Source organism: Struthio camelus, chromosome 1, assembly GCF_040807025.1.
Source record: "Struthio camelus isolate bStrCam1 chromosome 1, bStrCam1.hap1, whole genome shotgun sequence".
Classification (NCBI taxonomy): Eukaryota; Metazoa; Chordata; class Aves; order Struthioniformes; family Struthionidae; genus Struthio; species Struthio camelus.
Window position 1 is genome coordinate 222,940,626 of NC_090942.1, and position 26,050 is coordinate 222,966,675.

The 26,050-nt window shown below is 45.1% G+C and overlaps 1 protein-coding gene across 6 annotated transcripts in view; it reads right to left on the reverse strand.

The window, feature by feature from the left end:
- FAM168A (family with sequence similarity 168 member A) overlaps positions 1-26,050 on the reverse strand; it is a 193,050-nt gene extending 167,000 nt beyond the window's left edge. For 2 of the 6 annotated variants that reach the window (XM_068930793.1, XM_068930791.1), the window contains exon 1: positions 25,778-26,013. Coding sequence is in view for 2 of the 6 variants with exons in the window: in XM_068930787.1 (XP_068786888.1) it covers positions 20,102-20,183 (82 nt within the window). In the remaining 4 variants the exon portion in view is untranslated. Of the gene's footprint in view, positions 1-20,101; positions 20,469-25,777 lie in introns of those variants that run through there. The other 4 variants (XM_068930790.1, XM_068930787.1, XM_068930789.1 and 1 more) reach the window with 4 other exon arrangements.

A 26,050-nucleotide genomic window follows, 5' to 3' on the forward strand; every position in this document is an offset into this window, starting at 1 on the left:
TTACAATACTGTTCCAGCAACTTCTTCAAAATTCTTCATATTTCAATGTAACACAACGGATTGGGCAAGTGAGAAGGAATATATATGAACTAAGTGTGCAAGATGCTGACTACTCCCATAACCCAACTGATTATATAAAGAGACAAATGTAATACAGGGGGGAAAAAAACAACAAAAAAAAAGATTTCAAATGAGATGGTAAATGCTAAAATCCAGCTCTAGCACCCTTCCCCACCAAGAAGGCAGTCACGTGGCAGCCAAACACAACCAACAACAGGAAAAATTAAACAGGCTGTAACAACCACAAACAGAGTGAAAAAGGAATCTGGTCAGTTCCTCCCACTACTGAGTTCCTTTTATTTTAGTTTTTGGAATCAACAAAAATCCAAAGGATTTAAAAAAAAAAATCAAGAAGATGCAAGATCTGTGTTCATTGTCACTTCTTATATTTGATCGCACTTACTGTGCAAGACACTAAAGTACTTCAGGATAAGATTATAAAAACCAGTTCTTTCTTCAGTTCTCACCACTATTAATGACACCAAAGACTGAATCCGTAGCTACTAGGATTTTTTCTTCTATATAATTGTTCCATGCATCAGTTTTCTTTAAAAAGCCAAAAAATAACCTCTCCAGGGAAGCATCAATCACTTCATTTCAGTGACAGGAAAAATATATATACACATATTGTCTCCAGACAAGTCACAGGTCTTGTTCAAAGTCATACAAGAAGTCAGCTTTAGTGTAACACACGGCCTATGACTAGGTCCTTGCTCATGTCTTTACCTTGCTCTTGATGGAGACTCTCTTCATCTTAAATCTGATAGCAAGTACTTTAACAGACAGCTGAAGAGTTCATTTCCAAGAAGGAAAAAAAAAAACCCACATACTTTGCCTCTGACAACAATTTTTCATATTCCTTTCAAGATAACTGCATCGACATATCCTCCTGAACAAGGCTATTTTCCACAATAAAAGGGTTTGAAAGCTCTTCAGCTCCTTCTGGTCGACCTTTAAATAGTATTATTCAGGACTAAGTTCGCAAGGAGAGCTTGTAAACTCTATTGGAAAGTAGCAAACAGGCCTAGAGGTTCGCCCAAAAGTTGCTGCAAATTTTTCAGTTAGATCTATTGTTTAAGGACGGAGGAAAAATCTGGGGCAGAAGGGCGGAAAAAAAAGAGGGGGAAGAGAATCTAGTCATTAAGGCTAAAGGAGCATTTAAAATGTGCAGAGTATTTTTTCCCAGCAGAAGAGAATAAAAATGGATTGATGCAGTTCAGAGAGGGGTGACAAGAAACATGTGGCCCCAGCAGCTGAAAGGCCGAGGGGAATAAACTGGTCTTTCGACCAAAGCGTCGTTCCTCGCAACGCGCTAGCGCGGCCAGCTTCCATGCAAGCGCCTGGCTGCACGCGCAAACACCCACAGAAACCGCAAAAATATGAAAATAAAGATGATGTTTTACCTTTAGAATTGTAAGTTTTCGAACTACAAAGGAATATACACCCCATGCAAAAGGTAAAGCAATAGCCAAGCTTGCTTAGGTGTTTCCAGCCCATATGTTGCCTACCTTGGAAAGCTTCTTACAGAAGTCTGATAATCAGGGCAAGTTAACTACAGGGAAAAAAAAAGGGTTGAATTAACAATATTCTGCATCAAGGAGGCTGCGTTTGCTTCCTGAGCAATTACTGTCCCTATCAGTAGACGATAACTAGCTGTGGGTCATGCCATGCAACACTCCAGTATGTGAAGTATCATGCATTTAGTTTGTCTGCAATTAAGACCATTCCATTGTCTCATCAGGTTCCCTGTGAACACCCAATTAAGTAATAACACAAGGAAAGTGCTCTTAATTAATGAGGAAAACCCTCTGCAAGCTAGACACAGGTGTGTATATCTCAAGTGGAGCCTGAAATAGCTGAATAGATCATTTAGTCTTTATAAAAAAGGGGGGGGGGGAAGGAAAAACACTCAAACTTGTATCCAATTAACTCAATAGCAGGATTCTTCTTGATTTTCTTTCATATTTCTCTGTCATATTCAACAATTAAGTGGTTTATAAAAGATTAAATATAAAACTGACACTCACAGGAAGACAGAGGGGTGGCAAGCGACCACAATTTGCACACAGTTGCTACCAGTTTTTCCTCAAATTGTATCCAGCACAGATTTAAATCTCTGACTTTTTATTTTTTTGGAAACACCTTTCTTCTTACTATGCCTTTTTAAAAAGAATCTCCTACACTGGTATTAAACACATCTGTATTCATTTCTAAGTGGATGCTTTTCAGCGTATTTTAAAACATTACTTCAACCAACTAAAATAACATCAAAACCACGAGACTAGATTGCATCCCCGGTGTCTCTGACCTGAACCTACAGGGTTACGGCATCGCTAACACGTGAAGACGGAGGGCAAAGAGTCAGATGAACTGAAGCTCGCACGTCTTGCGGATCCAAGAGGATTCGGCGCCTGGTACCTGCTCGGGGGTAAGCCCAACTTCTTTCAGCAGTCACAAATTTTTCTGGTTTCTTTAACCATAGATGCGCTGCTATTCCTACTAGCCTCGTACTACGAAAGAACATTTACAAACCACAAACATAAGCAGTAGTAAGCATCGCCTCATGGCATCATATTTTCCACTATTTATTTCCATTCTCCTTTGTACCTCGCCAACTCAGTACAAAGTTTTCTTCAAAACAGGGACAAGGTTTTAATTCCTAAAACCTCTACGGGAACTGTACACACCCCTCACAAATTGCAGGGCAGGCGCGGACCGTACTTCTCTAAGATGCAAAAAGACCTTTGCAATCTCTTAATTCCTAAAACATCAGAAAACAAAGACGTTCAAAGATTCTGAAAGAGCAAAAATAATTCTAAGGCTGTCCCAAGAACGGGTGTGTGCATGTATTTGTGCATATATGTGTCTGTGCATATACATATACATGTACGTGTGTATATATATATGTATGTATGTATACAGTGAAGTTCAAACACTGGTTAAGGACAGATTAGAGATACAATCTGCAACACTCACATAAAACTTCTTATACACAGCTATAATATTTTGATGGAGCTAAATGAAACCCATCATGGCTGGCAACATTAATACTAGTCAGTACAACATCTCTCCCATTTTGTGATGTCTGTCAAGGACAATGTCATAAAGAGGCAACAGCAAAAAAAAATTATACTAGAAAATGTCAGATTATCATTCTAGGTCTCTCTCTCTCTCACACATGCTTCAGTAAGCAGAACAGCAAAATTTAACTGCAAAAAATGACATTTCCATCAAGTAGCGTAGTTTTTACCCAAACTTCTCCAGCTAAATAAAGTGAACATGCATCTTTTAATGTATTAAAAGCACAGAACCATTCTTCATAATTGCATGTCCAAAAAGCTGACACAGCCAGCTATAGTAAAGATTACTTTGAACTTTTCACTGCTCGTTTTCAGCTGCAACTTTAATATATTTTAATTGTTCAAGGTATAATTTTCTAGTTTTGGCATCTTCCTCTGGCTGTATTTTGCAGGATTTCACCCCTAAGAAACTCTAACCCCTAAGTTGCTCCACTCATTCTGCAGCTAAGAAAGTGCAGACCTTCCCCGAGCATCCCTAATTTGGTTGCAGGATTTGGCCAAAGCATGAGGCAGAGTTCATCGACACTAAAGATATGCTTTTATAACTACATTCATGAAAATGAGTGCAGCCAACAGAGGCAGCGAACAGACGCAGCAGTTTGCGCAGCAGTGTCTGGGCTCTGCCTGGGCCTTTTGTGGGCCTTGTTGGAAGTTGTGGAGACTTTCTGGGGACCCCCGAGGAACTAGACGGTGCTTGCTGCTAGCAGGAAGGGAGAGCTGGGCAAGGACTCCTGCAGGGGGCCTTGACTTCACTTCTCCTGGGAAGTCCTAGCTAGGTGGGGCTGCTGCTAACGAGCTCTCTGGGCTGCCCTGGTCCGAGGGAGCTGGGGCTTTTGTTTCAGGTGGCTCCTGATTGGGTGGGTCAAGCACCCTTGTGAGTCACTGCTAGGCAGAGGGTCTATATAAGAGCCAGGCCTACAGATGCATCAGTTTCTACAGAAGGGTGCCAGAAGGCACCTCTCCATTTTGCACAGCGGTGTGTCCTTCCCCGGGGCATGGCCGTGACACGCCACAGAGCACGTTCCCCCGTGGCTGCTGGAGGTGCTGCATCGGCTGTGTCTGAGGCTTCAACCCAGACAGACCCTCGGACAGCAGATGCAGCTCTGCAGGTGTCGGGCTGCAGGCAGTGCCTGGGGCCTCTCCGTGGGGCCTGGGCTGACACTCAGCTCTCCTGCAGGTGGTGTGCTCTGGTTGACCAGTTGCATCACCAGATAAAGGAGTTACAGGAGGAGGTTAGTAGGCTGCGTAGCATCCGAGAGGATGAGCAGGAGATTGACAGGGTGTTCTCGGAGACTGTTCAGCTCCGGGAGTCCCCTGCCCCGACTGCAGCGGAGGTGTCAGAGGGCTCAGCACCGTGTGTAAAGGTGCATCCTAACGCTGTTGAAGAGGGCTGGAAGCTGGTGACCTCTCGTAGAAGGAGAAAGGCTCTTGCTCCTCCTCAAGACTTACTCTTGAAGAACAAGTTCAGCGCCCTCCAACCCGAGGAGGAGCTGGGCATGGCTCCAAGGGAGGCAACTGGCCTGGCAGACCCTGTGCCGTGCAGGAACCCCCGGAAGAAGCAGCGAGTGATTGTTGGAAACTCAAGTCTTCATCACTGTACAGTACAGCACGTGAATGATCTCCTTACTTGAGGGGGGAAATAAATAAATAAATAAATAAAGGTACCTATCCACAATGTAGGCTCTTCCGTAAGCTCTAACTCTCCTACCTCCACTGCTCAATTTCAGTTCTTAAAAATCTTGGTACAGAGTAAGCCCTCACTGAGCCAAATTATTTGTCTTTGATCATGCTTGATTCCACTGTTCAAGAAATAGGTAAGACTATTAGTCTTGCTTATGTTATCCAAATGCTTGCTAGACTCTCATCTTTCCTATAATTTATTTAGCACTGAATCCCTTGACAATACTTCTAAAGCGTACTTAGATCACTTCCAATATCACTCAAATCAGCAATTTTGATGGCGAGGCAGAAGCGGCAGGACCAGGTTCGACAGGATGCCAACAAAAACTAATCAATGCACATGTCGCACTTTCGGAAAACTACTATGAATAGGGTCCTATGAGGATCCTGATGACACTTGGGTTCAATGACCAGAATAGATCATCTGGAGACACCCGGATGCTATAATACATCGCTTACAGCCAGCGGATTTAAACAGAGCCTTTGTCTTGCTGTTCTCGTGCTTTATAGTGTTCGCCACAGTGCATCATTTTAGCTAGTGCTAACATGCACTTCAAACTAGACCGTTACAAAATTTTCTAAATTATTTTCCAAAGGCACCGCAGCCAGAAGTGAACGTTGAGGATGATATTTTACTTTGGGGAGGCAGAAAGTTTGCAGACGCTTTGTAAATAGCAATTTTACCAGTGGCTGTATTTCACAATTCCCCTTCTCAAACCATCCTAAATTAAGATCACTAGCTGCCAACCACAGCCTTGTGAGCACCATCAAATTTCAAAGCAATACAGATGGCCATATGTATTTTAGAACTCCTAGGAATTTCCTATTATAAATAAATATATTACTTTTACCTTTAACTCTCAGAAACAGAGTCCACTCCAATAGTAACTATGTGCTCTAGAATATTTCTTAGGGCTTGTCTTCAGCTCACAGTTAGTTTGATATAAGCCAAAGACTGCCCTTACTAGGTGCACATCCTGTACACAATTATTTTAACTAGAATAAGGTAGGAATTTTAATGTAAAGCTTGGCCCATTAAAGCAAAAACCAATGTTTCAATTAACGTACTCCACCATCTCCTAACACAACCTCTCTGTAACCCAGCCACAGGTTAACAGTACAAGTGCTGCTTGCCTGGTGCCTTTCCACAATACTGTCCTTCTGCCCAGAAGGAGGTCGTGTCCATAATTTCATCAATTTAAAGGCCAAGTGAGACCACTGCTTCATGGAAAGCCACCTCCTGCACGCCATCAAATAGCACCCAGATGCCCAGGGACTGAATCTGGTATTTGACAAGAGCATCACCTGTGTTTGCCTATATGGTTTTAAAGAAAAGCAATCAAACGCATGAATTTTAAGAGATGGAAAAAAATACTTTTTCCTTTGATCATTCATTCCGGCAGGCAGTCCCCCTCCCTAACAAAAAACACATGCCTCACTTTAAATCTGAGCAGCTCGATTTCCATCTCCAGACACTGCTTTCAGGTGTGCCATGCTCTGATATGCAAGAGAACACGCGATGCCTGCAGTTCGCTCTCCGCGATGCTACGGCAGTCATCTCTCTGATCAGCTAAACAGCCTTAGCTCTACGCTTGCCTGTGCCGTGGTTTCTCTGGTCCTCAGACTATCCCTGCGTTTCTGCTGTTCCTCTGCAACCTTTCCAGCAGCTGTTTCAAGACGTTGAAATGGAAATTATACACAGTCTTCCTGCAAGAAACTAACACCGAATACCGAAATGACATTTGTTCTCCACTAAAAATGCTCAGAAATTTAAAACCTGCACTCATCTTTTTTGCTACAGTATCCAGCTGACCCTTTCAGCCCTTTCGGCCCTACCACTCCGAACACAGCTCCCTCCTTCTCCACCTCATCTCCTGTTTTGCAAGCAGGGCTCGCGACTCTTGCCTTTGGCAGCACTGCTTTACATCTATTTTATTTTCCTGTTTGAATCCAACTTAAGTCTGAAAGAAAAAAAAAAATAGCATTAATGAGCCCGAGGCACCCAAGCAGTCAGGATCACCTTGTACGACCATACTGAACCTCAACAGGCACATCAAAATGTGAGAGCTCAAGCATATTCCCCCGGGCTCAAGCCTGTGACACGTGTTGGGACAGGACCCAGATGCACAGGTCTCATCCCCACGTGCCACTGTCCTGACTGAAGGGACAGTCAGGAGACCAGCAGGCTCCAAGGAATCCCTCCAGTCCTCTGCTTCAAGGGCCACGATTTATCGTTAGGCCAATCTGCACGTTGTTCAAACGCTACCAGGGACTCCGCTTTAAGAGCGCTGATAAAATACTGCTGGATCTGTTACTAGCGCCTGAACGCATCCGTTTCACCACGAGAACCTGCCAGTGATGACTTTCTGAAAGCCAACAGCTGTTCTTAATGTAATTAATAGCATCCTGACATGATAATACAGTGCCAATTTTCTTAATCGGAACGTCATTTGGCACTAAAATTCCTCCTCAGAAGTCACAGATCACTGGGAAAGAATTTAAAGAATGGCTTCATTCATTGCAGCCCACAGATCCCTAGGATACATCCCCAAAAGTTTTAGCATGACACCAGCTCCGTAGGCACGGCAGGCCGAGGGTTACTTCGCAGTGCTGCTGCTCTCCTGCAAGCTAGTCGATCTGAAAACAGTAACTCGAGGACGGTCAACCTTATGTCATCTCACAGTGAACAAGAACTGGCAACCTAGTTAAGCAGGAGACTAACTCAACAGTAAATCTGCTCAAACGAGACGGAGTTCAAGTCTTCAAGCATTCCTTGATCTGAGGTTTGGCTCTCTGTCAACGTTCTTAACGTTAAGACATTTTTAAAGAGCTGCTTATTGCACGCCTACGTATAAAAGGCAGAATCCTGAAAAGAGAAATCGAAAGCAATATCCTTTAGAAAAATGGACTTTCAGAACTTTCTCGATCTACGTCCAAAAAAAAAGTCAGTTTTGCTGAATGAAACAATTCGAAGTTACAGTCCACATAAAAACACAAGCCGTTTAATCTTTGGTGATGGGTTCTCACCGATCCCCTGCGCTTCTGCAAAGGCCCGTTAGTTACCCAGGCACCACCTGCCAGCTCAAAACTAAGGCAAAGCTCATCACCCCGCACGACTGAACGCGCGAGGCCAGCACTGCCCATCCGCCGACGTGTCACTGCGATTAGCAACAACAGGAGCCCTGCAAGTCCAAACACATACACTTATTTCCATGAGAATAACATCACAGTCATTCGAGTCCTGCAAACTACACCCTTATTAAAACAAATGTCCCATTTAAACAACTCTTCTCGGATAAATAGCTTTATTGTATCTCTTGTTACGGTCACTTCTGCAAAAAGGTTCAAAGCGAATGATACTTTCCTTCGAGCAACAATTTCTAGGAAACTGCAGTAGAGCCCTCCATCTTATCGCTTCCCTTTGTTCTGCTAAAAGGGTCAAGAAATAAAAAAATTTTGAAAACGAAAGGAAAAAAACTACAACCACAACACTTCATTTTACTGTACGGATTCTCACATCAAATGTGAAAAATACAGTACAAATACAGTGTATTCAAGACTTCTACAGAGAAAAAGAGAATGAGAGCCCTCTCTACAAGTTTCTGTTTATTCTTTGCTAAACCATAATATGCTTTTAGTCCAAGAATGTGCAAGACTGTGCTATATCACTTGGCTAATGAGTCTATACATGACACTTCAAATAGCTTCGGTTTCAGAGAATAAAAACATATCGCACTATTGCTACCTCTAAAGACAGACGCCCAGACAAAAAAAAAAAAAAAAAAGAAATCAACATTAAGATAAAATCAAGAGCTTCTGATCAGATACATTAGAGACAGTGTAATCATTCTGAAAATAAACATAGTAAGTTAAGGAAACTCCGAATTAAATTTTAGGAGGACTCAAATTATACTTGGGGTATAAAAATAAAGATTACAGCACCCAACAGTCCTTCCTACTATATACTGATGCTGCAGCAACAAATATATGTTTATAGCCGAGGCATTTTAGTGTTTGTCATCCCAGATTATCTGAAATCCATTTTTAAATACACGCTGCTTCTCTTCATTTGAGTACATACGAGAACAAAATCCTAAGGTTTTGGTATTAATTTGTATTGCAGGCACACTGTCGAAGAGGAATAAATTATCCCTGGTAGAAAAGACTCCTAAGAGGCCAATGTCGAAGCAGCAGCGCTTTTGCTGGGTAAGCTCGGATCCAGACATGCTGCAAAACAGAACTGCTTTTAAAAATACAGTACTAGCACAGGGTTTTTTTTTTTTTCTTCTCAAATTAAATTACTGTCATCTTCAAGAAACTATTTGCAAGGGCTTCCAGGTATGCAGCTTCTCAGGGTTATCTGCTAACAATTTGCCTGAATTTCCTAGTTTCGGTTGGTGGAGTTTTTCCCTCGCTCTTGTGCGTTGTACATAAATAGGGGAATGAACCAAATCAAGAAGAAAACATCAGGGTTAATTATAAATAGGTAACAAAGTAGTCTCCAGCGCTGTTTGGGGTAATATTGGATTTTTTTTTTTCCTAACAGAAGCACGGCTCTCAGAAATCTGCTCCAATTAAAATAGATTTCTGCTCTAAATACTAGGAATAGAGCCTGGATACTCCTCAGTAATCTCAAAATGGAAACCTCCATTAAATTATTTAAAAAAAAAAAAAAATTGCAGACACTGCTGATCTCCAGCAAAGCCGTCGTGTTTCCCTTTGAGAATACATCTTAAGTGAACTTAATCTCCAGATTTTTTTCCACTCCCTCTTTACTAAACGGCAAGACCCACAAGAGTGCTATAGGATCAAGTAAGTTATTGGTGTCTGTCTTCTGGGGCAGGCAAAAGGAGGGGGGGGGGGGAAATTGTCCTGCTGGAAGTCCAGGAGGATGCCAGAAATTGAGCCTAAGTTTCCTGTCCCCCTAACCAGCTAGACTTTGCAACAAGTTTTCTTATTTTGTAGGTTATTTTTCCAGCCAGCTTAGCACGTCGAATGGGTTCACGAAACAACCAGCCAAGCCTGGCAGCAGTGCAAAGGTGGGACGGCAACCATGCGAGTAGAAGCAGGGGCAGCGAGGCGCCCAGGCCCTTGCACCCCAAACGCCATGAAATGACGCCTGAGGATGCCGTTTCAAACGGCCCCTTAAGCCGAACTAAGCCCATGCCATCACCCAAAGGGACGGTCTCACCTTTCCTCCTTTTTCCCTGGCCACGTGTTCCCGAACGCAAGTTCACACCAGGCAGGAATACAACCAGGTGGCTGCAGCAGAAGGTACAAAGCTGGTCACTTAGCTGCCCAAGAAACTACGCCGCTGGCACGAGACATGCCAGAGCGAGCAGCAGGGAGGGCAGACCTACCTCTTCTGCAGCTTCTGGAAGATGGACTTCCTCTTCTGGAAGGTGGACTTCCAGCCATCTAAACCAGTAACAAAATCAGGTTCGCAGCCCATCTGAGGGGCATTTTACAGATGGGGAACTGGGGTAAACGGCACTTGTCTACCGCAGAAAAGCACTGTTGTGTTAACTAGAGCTTGTGAGCAGTCGGATGGTCTAATAAGGAAGCCAAAAAAGTACTTCCAAGTGTTTTTAGTGTATAGGCTAAATGCTGCTTCACAGAAATACTATCTTCTGACACCTGGATTTCGGAGCCTTTGGAGCACAATATATTTCACATCAGTAGGCAAGCAATAGCCTTAGTTCAGAGCGGGTATTTGCTGTATGAAGGAAAGGAGCTAAAATTCTTACAGAACACCTACACAAAACTTTGCTGCCTTCAGACAACAACGTGGGCGTTTCTGGGTTTGGGTGCCAACGCTTCAGGAATGTGCGGTCATGAAATACAATCATGGCTCTTCTGCTGTGAAAACCTAGCTGCAGACGGCAGCACAGGGCCCCGTTGTCCCAGAACCTGCCCAGCACCGTGGTGCCCTGGCACTGGGGGGTTTGTTCCTTTTAGGCATCAACTTAGCAAGAATTAGGGTTAGCTCTTCAGGTAGTATTGATTGTTTGATAAGTTATATGGCTGCTAATTAAAAAAAAATTAGTATCTTATGCCCAACGGATGGTAATCATTTCCATTTTTCCCTCCTATAGATGTAACACAGCCAAAAGTAACAGTAATGGGCAGAATTCAAACTTTCTAGATGAGTGGCTTTCCTGAAAAACAGTCCAATGCTTATATAAACCCATAGCACCTGACACATACAAAAGTTCATATTTATTAAATTTGACAGTGAAACAATTTTGAAATTTTCCAAGATACCAAAAATGCGCGTTGGTCCACAAGGTTCTTCCAGCAGTTTTTATTGGAACAAATTATGAACTTTGAAGACACACACCTTTTGCTTCTGAAACTTGAAACAAATCAGCCTGATCCTTTTTTCTCCTCCCTCAAGACAGCCTCTGCCTCTGGTATTCTGCAGAGCAGGCAGGAACCAAAAGTCAAAGAATAAGGAATTGTTTCTCACTTTGTTCTTTTTCGCTATCTCTTGGTTAACGCAAGCACAACTAAATAATATTATAAAGGTAAGATCCTAGGAAAGTCAGATGAAACCTGAAACCACCAAAGACACATACGCCTTCCTCCAGTTGCCACTATGGCAAAAACCTCAGTGATCCATGAGCCCTGCAGCTTATCTTGATAGCCAGAAAAGTCTGATAACACCGAGGAAAACATATTCCAGCATCGATGCCCCCCCCACCCCTCACCCCAGGAAAAAATGCTGCTGAAGTCCTCTCAGATTTAAATAAGAGATTGTCAGCAAAATAAACCCTGGCTAATCTTGACTACCAGCACAATCCTGAGGAAAGAGGTTTCACAAGCAGATAAGATTCAAATCAAGAGTTCTGCAGATCAAAGGCACCAGCTCTGAATTGTAACCGAAACTAGTAACACGCCAGAAGAGTCTCTGTAGCACTGCTGTTACATGCTTTCTCCAAACAAGTGGAACGCATTTGGCATTATTTAAAACTTTGTATAAACCTTGGAGAGAACCCCATAAAGAGCTCAACAGAGTAACCCAACCAGGTGAGCACCAGCATGGGATTAACAAGCTTCTCGTTCTTTCAAGCGCTGCAGAGGGAGGCGAGGCATCACTGTGGGTACGAGCGTATCTCCCAGTATTTCATGTATCTACCTTCCTGTCACGCTTGCACAGTAAAGAACACTATCATCCCTTTTATCCCATATCTCAAATGGGAAGCTGAGGCACTAAGTGATTATGCACTTTGCGCACTACAGGGAAGTCATGCACGTGGAAAGAACCAGCTCCAGGTCTTCCCCGATCTAACGGTTAGAACATCACCCATCACTAGCAAAACACAGGCCACAACCAAAAAGCTTCCCGATGTGGCTTCTCCAGTAGAGATACCTCCCATTCCCTCCCCAGAGGGAAGGCAGGTTTGAAGTTGTCCAGAAAATCTCCATTGAAAACAATTCCTTCATGAGGAATTTTGGTTGAAAAGACAAAAGCTAGCAAGGCTGGCCAGAAACTGCCCTAAGCAAACGCGCGTAAACAAATTTTGAAAGGGGCTGAACACAAAGGCAGAGGCATTATTTTTGGTAAAAGAGAAGACTACGTTAGCCACAGAGAACAACAGGGAACGGACGCACTCTCAAGTGAACGGACAGAGCCAAAAATATCAGTGAAGAACGTCAAAAAAGCAAGAGGAAGCCAAGGACAACCCGCGAAACGCGCATAGTGCAAGTCACAGTGAAAGCATGTGTGTATGCAGGTGTGGACCGCTAGCCGGAAAAATGACCTTGGTGTATTGAACAAAATTGTCTCCTGCCGCTCGACTCAGACCGTGTTCAGGAAAACCAGTCTCTGCAAATATACTCTGTGAATCAGCGAGATGCCTCAGTGAGATACCTGGCTGTCATCGATTTCTTCGATCGACAGACAGCCACAAACATTGGCTAATCTCTCTGGTCAAAAGAGGAAACCATGCATAGCGAGACCGGCAACACTGCACCAGCTGCAACTAAACAGACGGAAGACGACTTCAAGGATCCAGGAAGAGAGCTGAAAAGAAAAGTCTAAGTCAAGGTTTGGCAATCTCTATACGGTACCGCGCCAGACTCTTTTTCTCCCCCGTGCTACAGGTTAAGCGTGCCAAGAGAAACCTAGCAAGCGGTGGGAGAAACCGCCTCGCAAACAGGCAGGACTCTGCTAGTCAATGATATCTGGCTTCTACACCCAGCAGCGGCTTTCGCCGAGTCCAGAACTCGGGAGGAGTCCGAAATTGCAAACTGCTGCTCTTGCAGACGAGTCTCGCGAAACGCCAAGGCTGTTAGCCCCCACGCACCACGCGCAGTCTGATTGCACGTCCACAGGTTGCAGATCCCTCGGCTGAGACGTGCGCCAGCGCTAGAAGTGAGAGAAGGCAAAAAAAAAAACAATTGAAGAAATGACCAAGGGAGTGCAACAGATGAGACTATTTGGTTTTCAGTAATTGAACTGTACAGCAGGGGAACACAGATTTTACGAATTGCAGAGCCAGCATCTTTCCAGCTAGAAAGACACCTTCCCAGATAAAACTGCTGATGCATCCAGGAAAGGAATAAACTAAACATAAGAGAAGGTCACTTAGAAGGGTAAACGAGGTTCAAAGTCAGACAAGAAAGACGGTCTGCAAGGAAAATGAATTCTCTGCTGCTATATATGGATGCTAGGAGTCTGAATAACAAGCAAGAACAAATAAAATTCTGATTGGCAAAAAAAAAAAGAAATCTGGTGGGATGAGCGCATGACTGGACTTTAAAATCATGATTTCAAAGGTGTTAAGATACAAAAGAGAAGCGATGGCTGCAATACACCTTTGCAAAGAGAAAAAGAGGAATGCTTCTTTTATGGTTTTACAAGTAACTCGGAAGCACTGAATTTCTAACGCAGCCCAGATCAGTGCGTTTGTACCGGACGAAGCCCAGAAGTACGTTCTGGGAAGCACCAAGACAGACAGCAGGATACATCACTCCATAGGCGCATCAGCGAGGGGAATAAAAAAAGGTGATGTTTTGGAGGAGACAGAAAGGGCACGTGGAAAGTCTTATGCAGCAAGTAATTACACCGATTAGTTTCCAAAAATGCTAAGTGATAAATTATAACTCGGTTGAGTTCAACTATAAAGTAACAATTTTGGACCTCATTACAACCAATAAAGCTGAAGCAATCACTGGACTGGAAGTCGTAATACTCCAGAAAAAGAACAGACTTGCACTTAAACATGTCTAAGTCTAGTAATTCGATCACGATTTCAAAACGTCTCTATTTAAATAATTGATTTTAACTTGTGTGACGTCTGTACTTTCCAGTTATCATCTTAAAGAAGTATCGACATAATGAAAAATCGTCATCGCTTAGAAGATGCGGATTTTTCACAAATATAACTTAACAGAGGAAAAAAATAAGGAATTTGCATAGTGACGATCCACTTATACTCACAAAGCTTCAAAGTGCCTTTGGGATCAAAAAATAGCTACATAGTGCAGTTCTGAAAAGCTTCTAAAGCAAATTAGAGCCTTAACTCTCACCGCAATCAACAGAAAGATCCCAGAAAAATCATGAAACAATCTATTTAAAAGCAACCTACAGCAAAAATGGAACAAGAACACAATCAACGTGGATATGTCAAGACCAAATTGTGTCAAACCAAAATAGCCTGATGAAATTCTATAAAGACAAGTGCAAGAGCAGTGTACCCAGCACAGGTGGAGAATAACTGGCTAGGCTGCCGGGCTACAGAAAATAACCTTGAGGATATTTTGGATCATAAGCGAATATACGTCAACAATGCAACGCATTCGCAAAAAAGGGAAAAGGCGTTTAAGCTTATTAAAACAAAGCACCGCTTGGAAGACAGCACGACTCCACTTTACGCAACGCTGACAAGGCCACCCAGTGCTGAGTCCACGTGCAAAGAAGTAAACAAAGCAAAGAGGAAAGTAACAAAAATAATAAGAGATATAGAAAACATATGATCCATGAGAAAAGATTAAAGGACCTTGTTCAGCCCAGAGGGGAGAAAACTGAAGGACAACGTAACGCTCTTCCACTGACGACAGCGATTGGTTATGCTGTGTGTCCTCTACAGGGAATGTAAGCGTCTTCATTTACTCGAGAAATAATATATCAGAAAACCTTCCAACTAAAACAGTAGCCAAGTACAATGACCACCTACAAAAGGAGCCTCGGGTATCTTCTAAATAGGAAGACTTTAGGGGAAAATTAGAAAAACATTTGTCAGAGATGCTCTAGAGACACTTCCTCTCGTGTCAAGGAGGGGAATGGACTCGAGAGTCTCCCAAGTGCTCCGCCAGCTCCACATCTCAATAACAAAAGATTCCTCAGCAGTCCAGACAGCTTAAGCTAGAAGCCCTCAAAGTAGCGGCTGAGATTTCTGAGACCCTCAGGTTCCTTTTCACTGCTTTTTCGGCATGCTGAAGAAAATTCAGAAAACAAACATTTCTAATACGCTAACATTAAAACAGTGCAAAAACATGACTGCAGTAACTATAACTCAGTTAGCCAGATATTGGCTCTGGACAAAATAAGGGAAAACTGAATCAGACTTGTTAAAGACTTGAAAAGGATAGAAACAAAATTAATGACAGTCAGTGCAACGTTATGGAAAATAGGCCTTGTCAAACACAGCTGATTTCATTCCTAGATGAGATTAAAAATTGGGTTGATAAAGGTAACTGCTGCAACGTAACAGACAGACTTTTGTGGAACGTGACATTTTGATTAAAAAATTAGCACTGTACTATATCAATAGAGCACGTTTAATGGATTTGGAATTGGCCAACTGACAGATCACTACAAGTCGTCATTCACGGAGAACCATCATCCACAGAGCTCACTGCAGCAGGGTTCTGTGGGGCTTGATGTGGACCCTGATACTATTCAGGAGGTTCACCGTTGATATTAATATAAATTAATATAAACATAGGTAATAACTTTTGTGACTGGTCCTTTGCATGGCAGATGAAGAGGGCAGGCTAATCACACACAGCAATTCAGCTAAATGCAAGGTACTCTATCTAGGGAACAAAATCTGAAAATCAGTGACCGTGACAAAGAACCTGGGGTACTAATAGGCAAAAAACTCCACAAGAGTTCCCAGTTTGAGGCATTACAAGAAGGGCTGGTAAAAATTCTTTTGTCTAGGTACAATAATTCACAAATAAAAAAGCAATCTTGGCTCTGTCCATGGCATTGGTAAGACTCCCCTTGGGGGAACTCCTACGCTAACTAGAACGATGAAAAATGAACAGGGCGCAACAACGAGAATAATTTAAGGACTGCAGAGATACTTAAAGAGCCCCATGTATTTAACTTGTCCAAAATAAAAGCTGAAAGATCACTTGGTTACAGCAGTATGACTTCCCTTCAAAGGGAAAAGTATCAGGTATCAAAGGACATCTTAATTTAGCAAAGGAAGCCTTTTAGAAGCAAAGGCTGGAAACTAAAAAATGGGATCTGGTTTATAATTTGAATTAATCAGACAGGGTAATTAATTGCTTAAAATATATCAAGGGAAGTGGCATATTCCTCATGATTTGAGATCTTCAAATTAAGACCGACTGTCTCTGTAGAGGATAAACAGTAGCCCAAAATAACGAGTCATTAGGCACCTTCCAGGGAAAAGCTAAGGGTCCGTGGTTTCCAGGAGGTCAGCTTAATTAAGCCTTAAGCTTTAGGAGCTCTCCTATAAGTTCTTATACAAAGCCACCAACACAGCATCTGAGCACGTTCCAACATGACATAAAGCAAATCACATCCATCTCCTGGCATTTGTTTTCTGTTGTCTCCCCAGCACGAGAAGTAGCACAGCATCTCACCCAACCTTCCTGGCAACGCCTGCAAGCAATCTCACGCTCAGTTTTTCCACGGTGAAAACAGAGACAGCGCATCTACATGTGAGGATCTCGCACAGCTTAACTTCGTGAGATTTGCAAAGGCCTAAGACCTATGTCTTTCTTACAGAAAGAAATATTTTATTGAGCTTCCAAACGAAAGCAGTCTAACGTGATAAATTTCTCTGTCTGGGATCTGGATGTTGTAGTAAAGGAAAAGAAACTATTTTTATGGAGATGCATTTTCAGACTTCAAAAATTCTCTGTTGTCAAGATAAGTCAAACCAAGAGCAAACTCAAGCTTTAACAAGTTTCCCTTGCATTGGTTTCACCTGTCACTCGCACAACAATAATAAGCAACGATGACAGAAAGGAGAGCATTCAGAAGATGCTGTTTTCATGACAAAGTGACTGCTCTCAGTCTGAATAAAACATTGGTTATGCTGGGACGAGAATAGGACAAATTAAAGGCAAGTCTTATTTCCTCCTCCAAGCAACCACAGTTTCCGCTGGATATTATACTCTAGCTGCCTATACTACTTAACGCCGAACCTGAAAAATATGTGCAATTTGCTGTAGTTTTCACAAAAGCCATTACATCTCTCATTAAGTTAGGACATGCCTACACAGGAAACTAAAGAAAGTGATTTGCAGAATCAACCACTCCAGAATAAACATTCATAAGGGGACCCATGCCGAATTACCGATCACACCTCCAATTCTCCCAGATTTAATTCATGTACTTTTCAATGGGGACAAGTCCTTCGAACCTTCCTGTCCGTACAGCCATCAGATTCACCATGGTGGAAAAACCATTAGCAGCTGTAACGAGGGCGCTTACCTTGTCTACCTAAACGGCAGGACAAATTCAAACATGCTTGGAGACTTTCTTCAGTTAAGGTCAAGTATCTCTAGAACTGAGTTAAGCCAATTACCCATCTATAGATATTTAAGCTAGTCGTTTTCCAGAGATCATTTCCAACTTCGTCTTGTCAATATATACAAAATGAGGTGTCTCAAACATGGAAAAAAAAAATACAGGGAGAGCGTAAACTAAGTCCAAAATCTTCCACTAAACAGGAGGAGCCAAAGAACGTGAGCTGACTTATTTGCTGGAACTCCAGAGAGTTCTTAGAAGTTTGTTATGACTAACCACGTAAGCCAGCTTGTTCATTAAAAATGCAAGTCGTCCATCTCCTACAAATTCAAACAATAAAAAGAACAGAAAGAGAAACGAGGAAAAAGCAGATTATGCTCAAAACTTGTCACTAGTCTTCTCATGATGCATTTCCAAAACAAAAATGATTAAATCCCCATTTCTACCGTATTTATAGAGTTGTGTATCTCATACCAAAGAAAGTAAAAGTCCACTTGCTGTGCTTTAATTCCTGACAGATAAACTAAAGTTTGATGCCACAAAAAAAGACAGATTTTTATGATTAAGTTCAACAGAAAATTATAGGCAAGAAAACAAACTACGGAATCCAAGATGTTATGGTCTATTTTAACTTTTGCTGCAGTCTGCAGTCTTTATCCATTTTATCAAAGAATCAGACATGCCTAGCAGGCACGATGGCGTCTACTCTTTTCTTGCCACGTTAGTATTTTTTCCCCCCTCTCACAAGATACCCTAAGCTCGTCTTTAATAATCTTCCCAAATTTCTAACCCTTGCTAAAACAAACAAGGCAAAAATTTTCAGAGTCTACCAATGACACTTCAGCATTAACTCTGCTATGGAGAAAGTTATCACATGAAAGCTATGATAAACATGCGAAGCCAGCCTCGTTTCTCTGTTTGGGCTTCTAATCTTCCCATGTTCCAAATTTGCAGGCGATTATTTCACTTGGTAAGAGACAAAGGAAAGCAAGGAAAAAAATACAGACAAAAAACAAAACAGCATCTCCAACGGATGACAGAAGCATGCTTTTTAAGCTTTCATGAATTCTGTGGCAATAATCTCCTAAATGGCCTGCTGTAGAGCGTCAACAGGCCTGCATTTTTTTACTCTCAGAAAGCACAGTCACTTGAAATTCCTCTGCTGTTCTCAGACTTTTAAGCACATTCCCCCTTTAAAAAAATAAAACCTTAGAACTGTTTAAAAACGACTCAAGTCCCACACACTCTGCAAAGAAACCAATCCATCTCCGTCATCCCCACCACAACCTTGTTCCCTGGATGACTCTCTGAAAAAGAAGGCATTTTACCAGGAATATCATCATCATCATCACCACTTCACTGCAGGGTTCAAACAGGAAGGAAGGAAGGAAGAAATATAAGGTTTATTTCAATACAAGCGTGATGAACCATGTCATCCGCTTTCAGGCTGAGAGGCAGTGAGAGCAAGATTTTAGACTAACGGATAAATAACAAAATTTTCTCATTTGAATGAGCTTACGCACTAAAGAGTTTTTTGGGGACTGACTCAGATTGGTGTATTTATGTTCCTGTTTGGAGCCCGAGACAGAAGAAGAAAAGAGCCTGTTTCTCAGAGCTTGCTTCGTGCTTGCAGCTCCCATGACTTTCAGAGGGTCTGCAAATGCTCCAAGAGGAGAAACTCTTCGGATCGGGACCTTAAAGCTGGGTTTGGAAGTCTTCCTTCAGACACGCCTGGCAAAGCCCGCCTGCCAAATTAGCAAAGGGCAGGCGGGCGGCACGCTCGCGTAATCCTTCCTCGAGGAACCAGGTTTACAAATATTTGCATGAATAAACATAACACTGCCGCCGACAACATTTTCCTCTCGTATTCAATGCCACGAAACCGGTGCTTTGTTTAAACTCAGAAAATAGGAACGGAATGATTCAGTTTAACTGAAGGAATAAGAAGACAGAGCTATTTAGAGAGCTCTGGAGAACTGCATCTGACAGGTAGCAGAGTCAGAGGAAACCAGCTCTTGAAAACATACACCCAGTTCTACACAGTGACAGATTATTTTCTCTTTATTCCAAGAGTTTGAAGACTATCAACAGGTCAAAACCAGTTAGGCGGATTTTATTTGTTTTCGCTGAAACAAAATCCTCATCTGTTTATTGCCTGAGATGCACAATAGCATGAAACACTCCAGTAACATAAGGCAGGACAAATTGATTAACGTCGGAAATCAGCAGAAAAGCGTTGTTTACGTCGTTTTGGAAAACACCACAAAATACAACGAGGGCACTTCTCTCCTGAAATCGCTTTTGGATCAAAGAGTTCTACGGACTGAATATGATGAATTATGACTTTTAAAACACTGAAATGTAGTCTAACTGATTAGCAAGATTATGGCACGTTTGGGAAAAAAAAAAAAAAAAAAAAAAAAGGAAGACAAACGTACCCCAGGGAAAACAGTCACCAGAACCTCTCCATCACACACCGGTTTTCCTCGGAGGCACAATCTCATCCTCAAATAAATCAGAGACACTACTGCTGTACAGAGATTACCTTGTTTCTTCACTTGCGCTTTTCTCCCTACGACAGCAATTTTCGGAAGTCGCTCCTCCCTGAGCACGCGGGCTAATAACATATGGTTCCCTAGGGGACGCTTCGAATGCTCCTTTGCCGTACCAGCGTTTGGAGGAGGAGATCGGCACGCCGCCGCGTTTCTCACACCTCAGCACAAGGTGTGAGCGGAAGGATGGAGCGAAAGGACGCAACACTCGATCATCCAAAGCAGCGAGCCATCGCCCGCGCGCCAGGCAAAAATCCAACCAAGCCGAGGACTTTCCAGGAGCATATAAGGCACCACTAGCAAAGCTAATTCATTAGTGAAATCCGTAGTTAAGAAAACGCAGTTTAAGGAGAGGCTTTATGAATTACAGAGGAAACAAACTACACAGAGCCTTCGCACTGCGGAAAAGGAAATCGCGACCGCTGCAGATACAATCAAGCCTAAACAGCACGACTGGAAGACAAATGAAGATCATAATCTGAACTGAAGGAAAGAGCGAGCGCAGAAAGGAAAGATATAAAAATTGTATTTCCCTTTGACAACCTCATCAGCTCCTGCTACCAACTGTTTGAGCACCGGAAACGAGCAGAGAGTTTATGGGTGGAAATCTGAAGGTTGCTAACCGGCAGAGGCATAAAGGTCTGAAACGGTCCTCTACCAGGAGTAGTAGGAATAAAACCACCTCAGCCTAAAATCAAACCGAGTAGGTTTGTGACACGGCGGCCGACTATAGCAGCGGCCAGGACTTGGCGACCCAGGAGATTCGTCCTGGTTCTGATGTCCTGTTTCCTGGAAAAGGAGATCGACGCCAGCCAAAAGCGGGCACTAACGTGAATTAAGCACCTTCTTCCCTTACCTACAGCAGGTGGTTTTGCACCTCTGCATCCAAATTGAGGTTTACGAGCTCTTCTAGACAGATCAGATAATTAAAAGTATAATTAAATTCAGCCTGAATTTAATTATGCTTTCAGCTGAGGTACTGAAAGCCTTTAACAGGAACGTTTCTCTGAAGCATTTTCAGTTGCCCGAGAAATGTTTTTAGAAGCACCAAGGGCAGCATTATCTTTCTTTTTTTTTTTTTTGCTGGTTTTCCCCCCGCCCCGAACCTGTATAGTGGGTTGACATCCCATCTGATGTGGGATAACACCAAAACTCAACTGCAAAGATAAAATTTAAAATATTTCTTTAAAATCACTAAATAGTTCACCTACATCAGTGTACGCTTATCATTGAATGTGACGGCTAGATTAATATCATCCAAGATAAGAAACGGACCTCTACAGTATCTTCTTCCTAAATGAACTTACTCTGTAGTTATTTCACATAATTTTAATGCAGTACTGGTATATCATGCAAGTTTTCCACTCTAAGCAGCATTTCTTATTACTGAACAAATTCAAGAAATCTTCGTAGCATACAACCATTTTGATCCCAATCCCTTTGTTTCAAAGGGGAAAAGTTCTATATCGACCACTCAAAAAAGTGCCTCTTTAACAGCAGGCAGAAGTTTTAATCAACCAAGTTGTAAACAAAAAGCATAAAAACAGATACATCTGAACAACATCTGAAATAAGTTAGCACACGATCATTAAAACGAAAAGCCATTATAACCACATTATTTGGCAGAGAGGAATTCTTTCTAAAAAACGTCAAATTTTGCTTTGGAAAAAAGTCAAAAGGTATAACTACATAAGTTGATATTTGCAGCTTCCAGAATAAAAATTAGAATAATGAGATTTAATATAGATTTTAGCTAAAAAAAAAATACCTTTTTAACTGATATCAGCCCTTTTAATGACTACATGCAGCTAGCAAGAGTAAATATGCAGAACATACGCTTTTTTTTCTTTAAACGTTACTCAACCATAAAGGTCAAGAGAATCCATGGAACAGTTGAAATTCAAAATCAACATCAGAAAGAACAGAAAAAAAAATCAAAAGCATGTGATCGCATAGTACTAATTTCCTTTTTCTCTACATCACTCAACATCTCTACTCAATTTGAGTTCTAATCAACAACCACTTCACAGTTAACATTTCATGCAATAATGCAGTTGATGCAATCAAGTCCAGCAAAATGTTTCCCTAAAGATGTTTCCATCATTCGCATTTCTTAAAGAAATAAAAAATAAAAAAAAAATCTAGCTTCCTCCATCATTATTTAACAGCAAGAACAAACACACCACTGCATCTTATGTTTTAATCAAAATATGACTTAAGCAGAATCACTTGGGGTTTCTTTCTGGTTAATACAACATGCCTTTGTCCGGGAGAGAAAAAGAAACACTCAACCTGCTCATTTTTCTACATTTGACGGTATTCAGCACCAAATGAATTCCTTTTGGATGAAATTCAGTCTATGGAAATACAAGCCACAACCTGAAAGCTTATCATCATGAAGCGCCAGGGGTGGCGGGGGGGGATGAAAACAAACAGAAAACCCCAATACAGTATAAAACCCTTTTTTGATAATGAATATTTATTTCATTTCTGTATTTCAAGGCTCTTCTGTTTTCTATAAAGGACTGAAGCTAAGCACCTCCCTGGTATTATTAACCCACAATATAACGGTGGACTTAATTGCTCTGAAAACCACAACGCCAATAACAAAATCTTCAAGAAATTATTTTAAAAACCCTTTCACAAAAATAAATACAATACAGGATCTATGCAGTCTTACATTTCACAACCTTGTGGTCTCTGTGCTCAGGCTGCAGACGTTATGTGATGACATCCCCAATCTCATCAAATCTGTGTCATTTTAAACCCTGGATTCCAACATGACACAAAGGGGAACCGGATAGCGAGACCACACAACTCCGACCTTTCCTACCACAAAGTTACACAAGGACTCATTTGTATTCTCTGTATTGCTCTCACCATCATCTCCGCGTGCCCCTCTCAATATTTTAAGTGGATACGCTGTGAAACTGAAGCATCCCCCCCCCTTCCTTTAAAAATAACCCTTCCGCATCAACCTGCGTCGACATCCAAAAGCCTACAGGTTTTAACAGAGCTGTATACGCAGCAGAAAATAATCAATAATCTGAAGCAAGAACCCAATAAACTTGATTTTCCTTCTAGCACAAGCAGAAAAGGCGAAACTTGGCTTGGACCTCGTCTTATTACTTCCCTCGCGTGCTCTTGCTAGATCCAACCTGCCCTGCAGGGCAGTTCTTAACGGTTTACCAAAGCTCCTTCTGACTCCTTCTCTTTCCCTGCCAACTCCACCACGCTCCCGTCAACGCCTCGCACCCTGGTAACTCTTCCCTCGGCAGCTGCCCACATGCCACCTCTCCATACCGTCTACGCTAGCTCTTCGCCTACAGCGAGGCTTCCTGCCAAGTTTCGATATGGGATGTATTTATTATCTGTGGGTTGAAAACAAACGCTGCCACAAAGGCTCAGGGCAACAAGCACCGAGACCGGTTATCCCCTACGTGCCACCTTCCCATTGCCCTCAGGCTGTCTCATCAGTTGTCCCTTAAGCTGCCGCCCCAGTGCCAATCCCTCTTCCTTCCCTTCCCACCAGCGGATGTTCTTCACATCCCCAGCGCTTTTGCCAACGCTCCCCCAAACAGGTTCTTCATATATGCCATGCCTGACCCTCAAGCTGCCCCACGCCGGCCTGCCCTGGCGCGCCCCTGCCAGCTCCCCTCCAAACCGGGTTCCCCGGACCGATGTTGGCTCCCGTGCCCCGCTGACACCCCACGCAGTCTGCCCCCTTGCTCCCACAGCTGTCCCCCATTCGCTTTCCCTGAGCCTCCACAATTTTTGCCCCCAGGCAAGTTAACTCCGTCCTCAACCAGCTTCTCCAGCGCCTCGGTCCCGCTTCCCTGCCCTCCACGAGCTTCCCCACCGGGCTCAGCGCTCCCGTCCTTTCGCCACCTATCACCCCCCATCCATCACCCCATCCTCCCGCCAGCCCCACAGCTCCCACTCCCCCAGCCTGCCTCGTTCTCCCATAGCCCCATCAACCCTGTCCCCACGGCCCCCGCTCACCCCAGGCACCCCATACCCTCCGGCCCCACTGCTCCCCCCACCCATAGCCTCACTCCCCACGGCACTCGCTCGCCCTACAGATGCCACAGCCTCCAGCCCCACGGCCCCCGCTCGCCCCACAGACCCCACACCCTCCGGCCCCACGGTCCCCGCTTGCCCTACAGACCCCGTACCCTCCAGCCCCACGGCCCCCGCTTGCCCTACAGACCCCGTACCCTCCAGCCCCACGGCCCCCGCTTGCCCTACAGACCCCGTACCCTCCAGCCCCACGGCCCCCGCTTGCCCCACAGACCCCGTACCCTCCAGCCCCACGGCCCCCGCTTGCCCTACAGACCCCGTACCCTCCAGCCCCACGGCCCCTGCTCCCCCCACAGACCCCATACCCTCCGTCCCCATGGCCCCCGCTTGCCCCACAGACCCCGTACCCTCCATCTCCACGGTTCCTGCTTGCCCCACAGACCCCGTACCCTCCAGCCCCACGGCCCCCGCTTGCCCTACAGACCCCGTACCCTCCGTCCCCACGGCCCCTGCTCCCCCCACAGACCCCATACACTCTGTCCCCAGAGCTCCCCCCACCCATAGCCTCATTCCCCACAGCCCCCGCTCCCCCCCCAGACCCCGTACCCTCCAGCCCCACGGCCCCCGCTTGCCCCACAGACCCCACACCCTCCAGCCCCACGGCTCCCGCTTGCCCCACAGACCCCATAGCCTCTGTCCCCATGGACCCTGCTCCCCCCACAGACCCCGTACCCTCCAGCCCCACGGTCCCCGCTTGCCCTACAGACCCCGTACCCTCCATCCCCACAGCCCCTGCTTGCCCTACAGACCCCATAGCCTCCATCCCCACAGCCCCCGCTCCCCCCACGGATCCCATAGCCTCCGTCCCCATAGCCCCCCCCACCCACAGCTGCTGTCCCCACGGCACCCGCTCCCCCCCCAGACCCCATACCCTCCAGCCCCACGGCCCCCGCTCGCCCCACAGACCCCACACCCTCCGGCCCCACGGTCCCCGCTTGCCCCACAGACCCCGTACCCTCCAGCCCCACGGCCCCCGCTCGCCCCACAGACCCCACACCCTCCGGCCCCACGGTCCCCGCTTGCCCCACAGACCCCATACCCTCCGTCCCCACAGCCCCTGCTTGCCCCACAGACCCCGTACCTTCCATCCCCACAGCCCCTGCTTGCCCTACAGACCCCATAGCCTCCATCCCCACAGCCCCCACTCCCCCCACGGATCCCATAGCCTCCGTCCTCATAGCCCCCCCCACCCACAGCTGCTGTCCCCACGGTCCCTGCTCCCCCCACAGACCCCACACCCTCCAGCCCCACGGCTCCCGCTTGCCCCACAGACCCCATAGCCTCATTCCCCACGGCCCCCGCTTGCCCCACAGACCCCACACCCTCCGGCCCCACTGTCGCCGCTCCCCCCACAACCGACTGCCCCACATAGCCTCCCTCCCCACAACCTCCCTCCCCACAGCCGACCCCCCCCCCACAGCCCCACAACTCCTGCCGGCGCCGCCAGCCCCCTCCTTCCCCCCCCCCAACACCCCCCCCCACACACCGCCCGTCCCCGCCATCCCGCGTCCCCTCCGCCTCGCCTCGGCCGGCGGCGGGAGGCGCCGCTGCCGCTCCGGGGCCGCCCTGCCCGGCGGGTCGCCCCTCACCTGCGGCTGCTCGAGCGGCGGCGGCGGCCCCTCTGCCGGTGTCGGTGCCGGTGTCGGCAGCGCTCCCCTCCTCCTCCTCCTCCTCCTCCTCCTCCCGCTCCCTCCTCCGCGGCTCCTGTCTCTCCCCGCAGCCGCCAGCGAGTGGGGGAGGGGGCAGGCCGAGGGGAGGCGGCGGGGGGGGGGGGGGAAGAGTACCACCAGCGGGACCGTTAGAGCCGCGCCGCGGACTACCGCTCCCGGCACGCCCCGCGCGCCACCGCCCCGGCTCGGCCG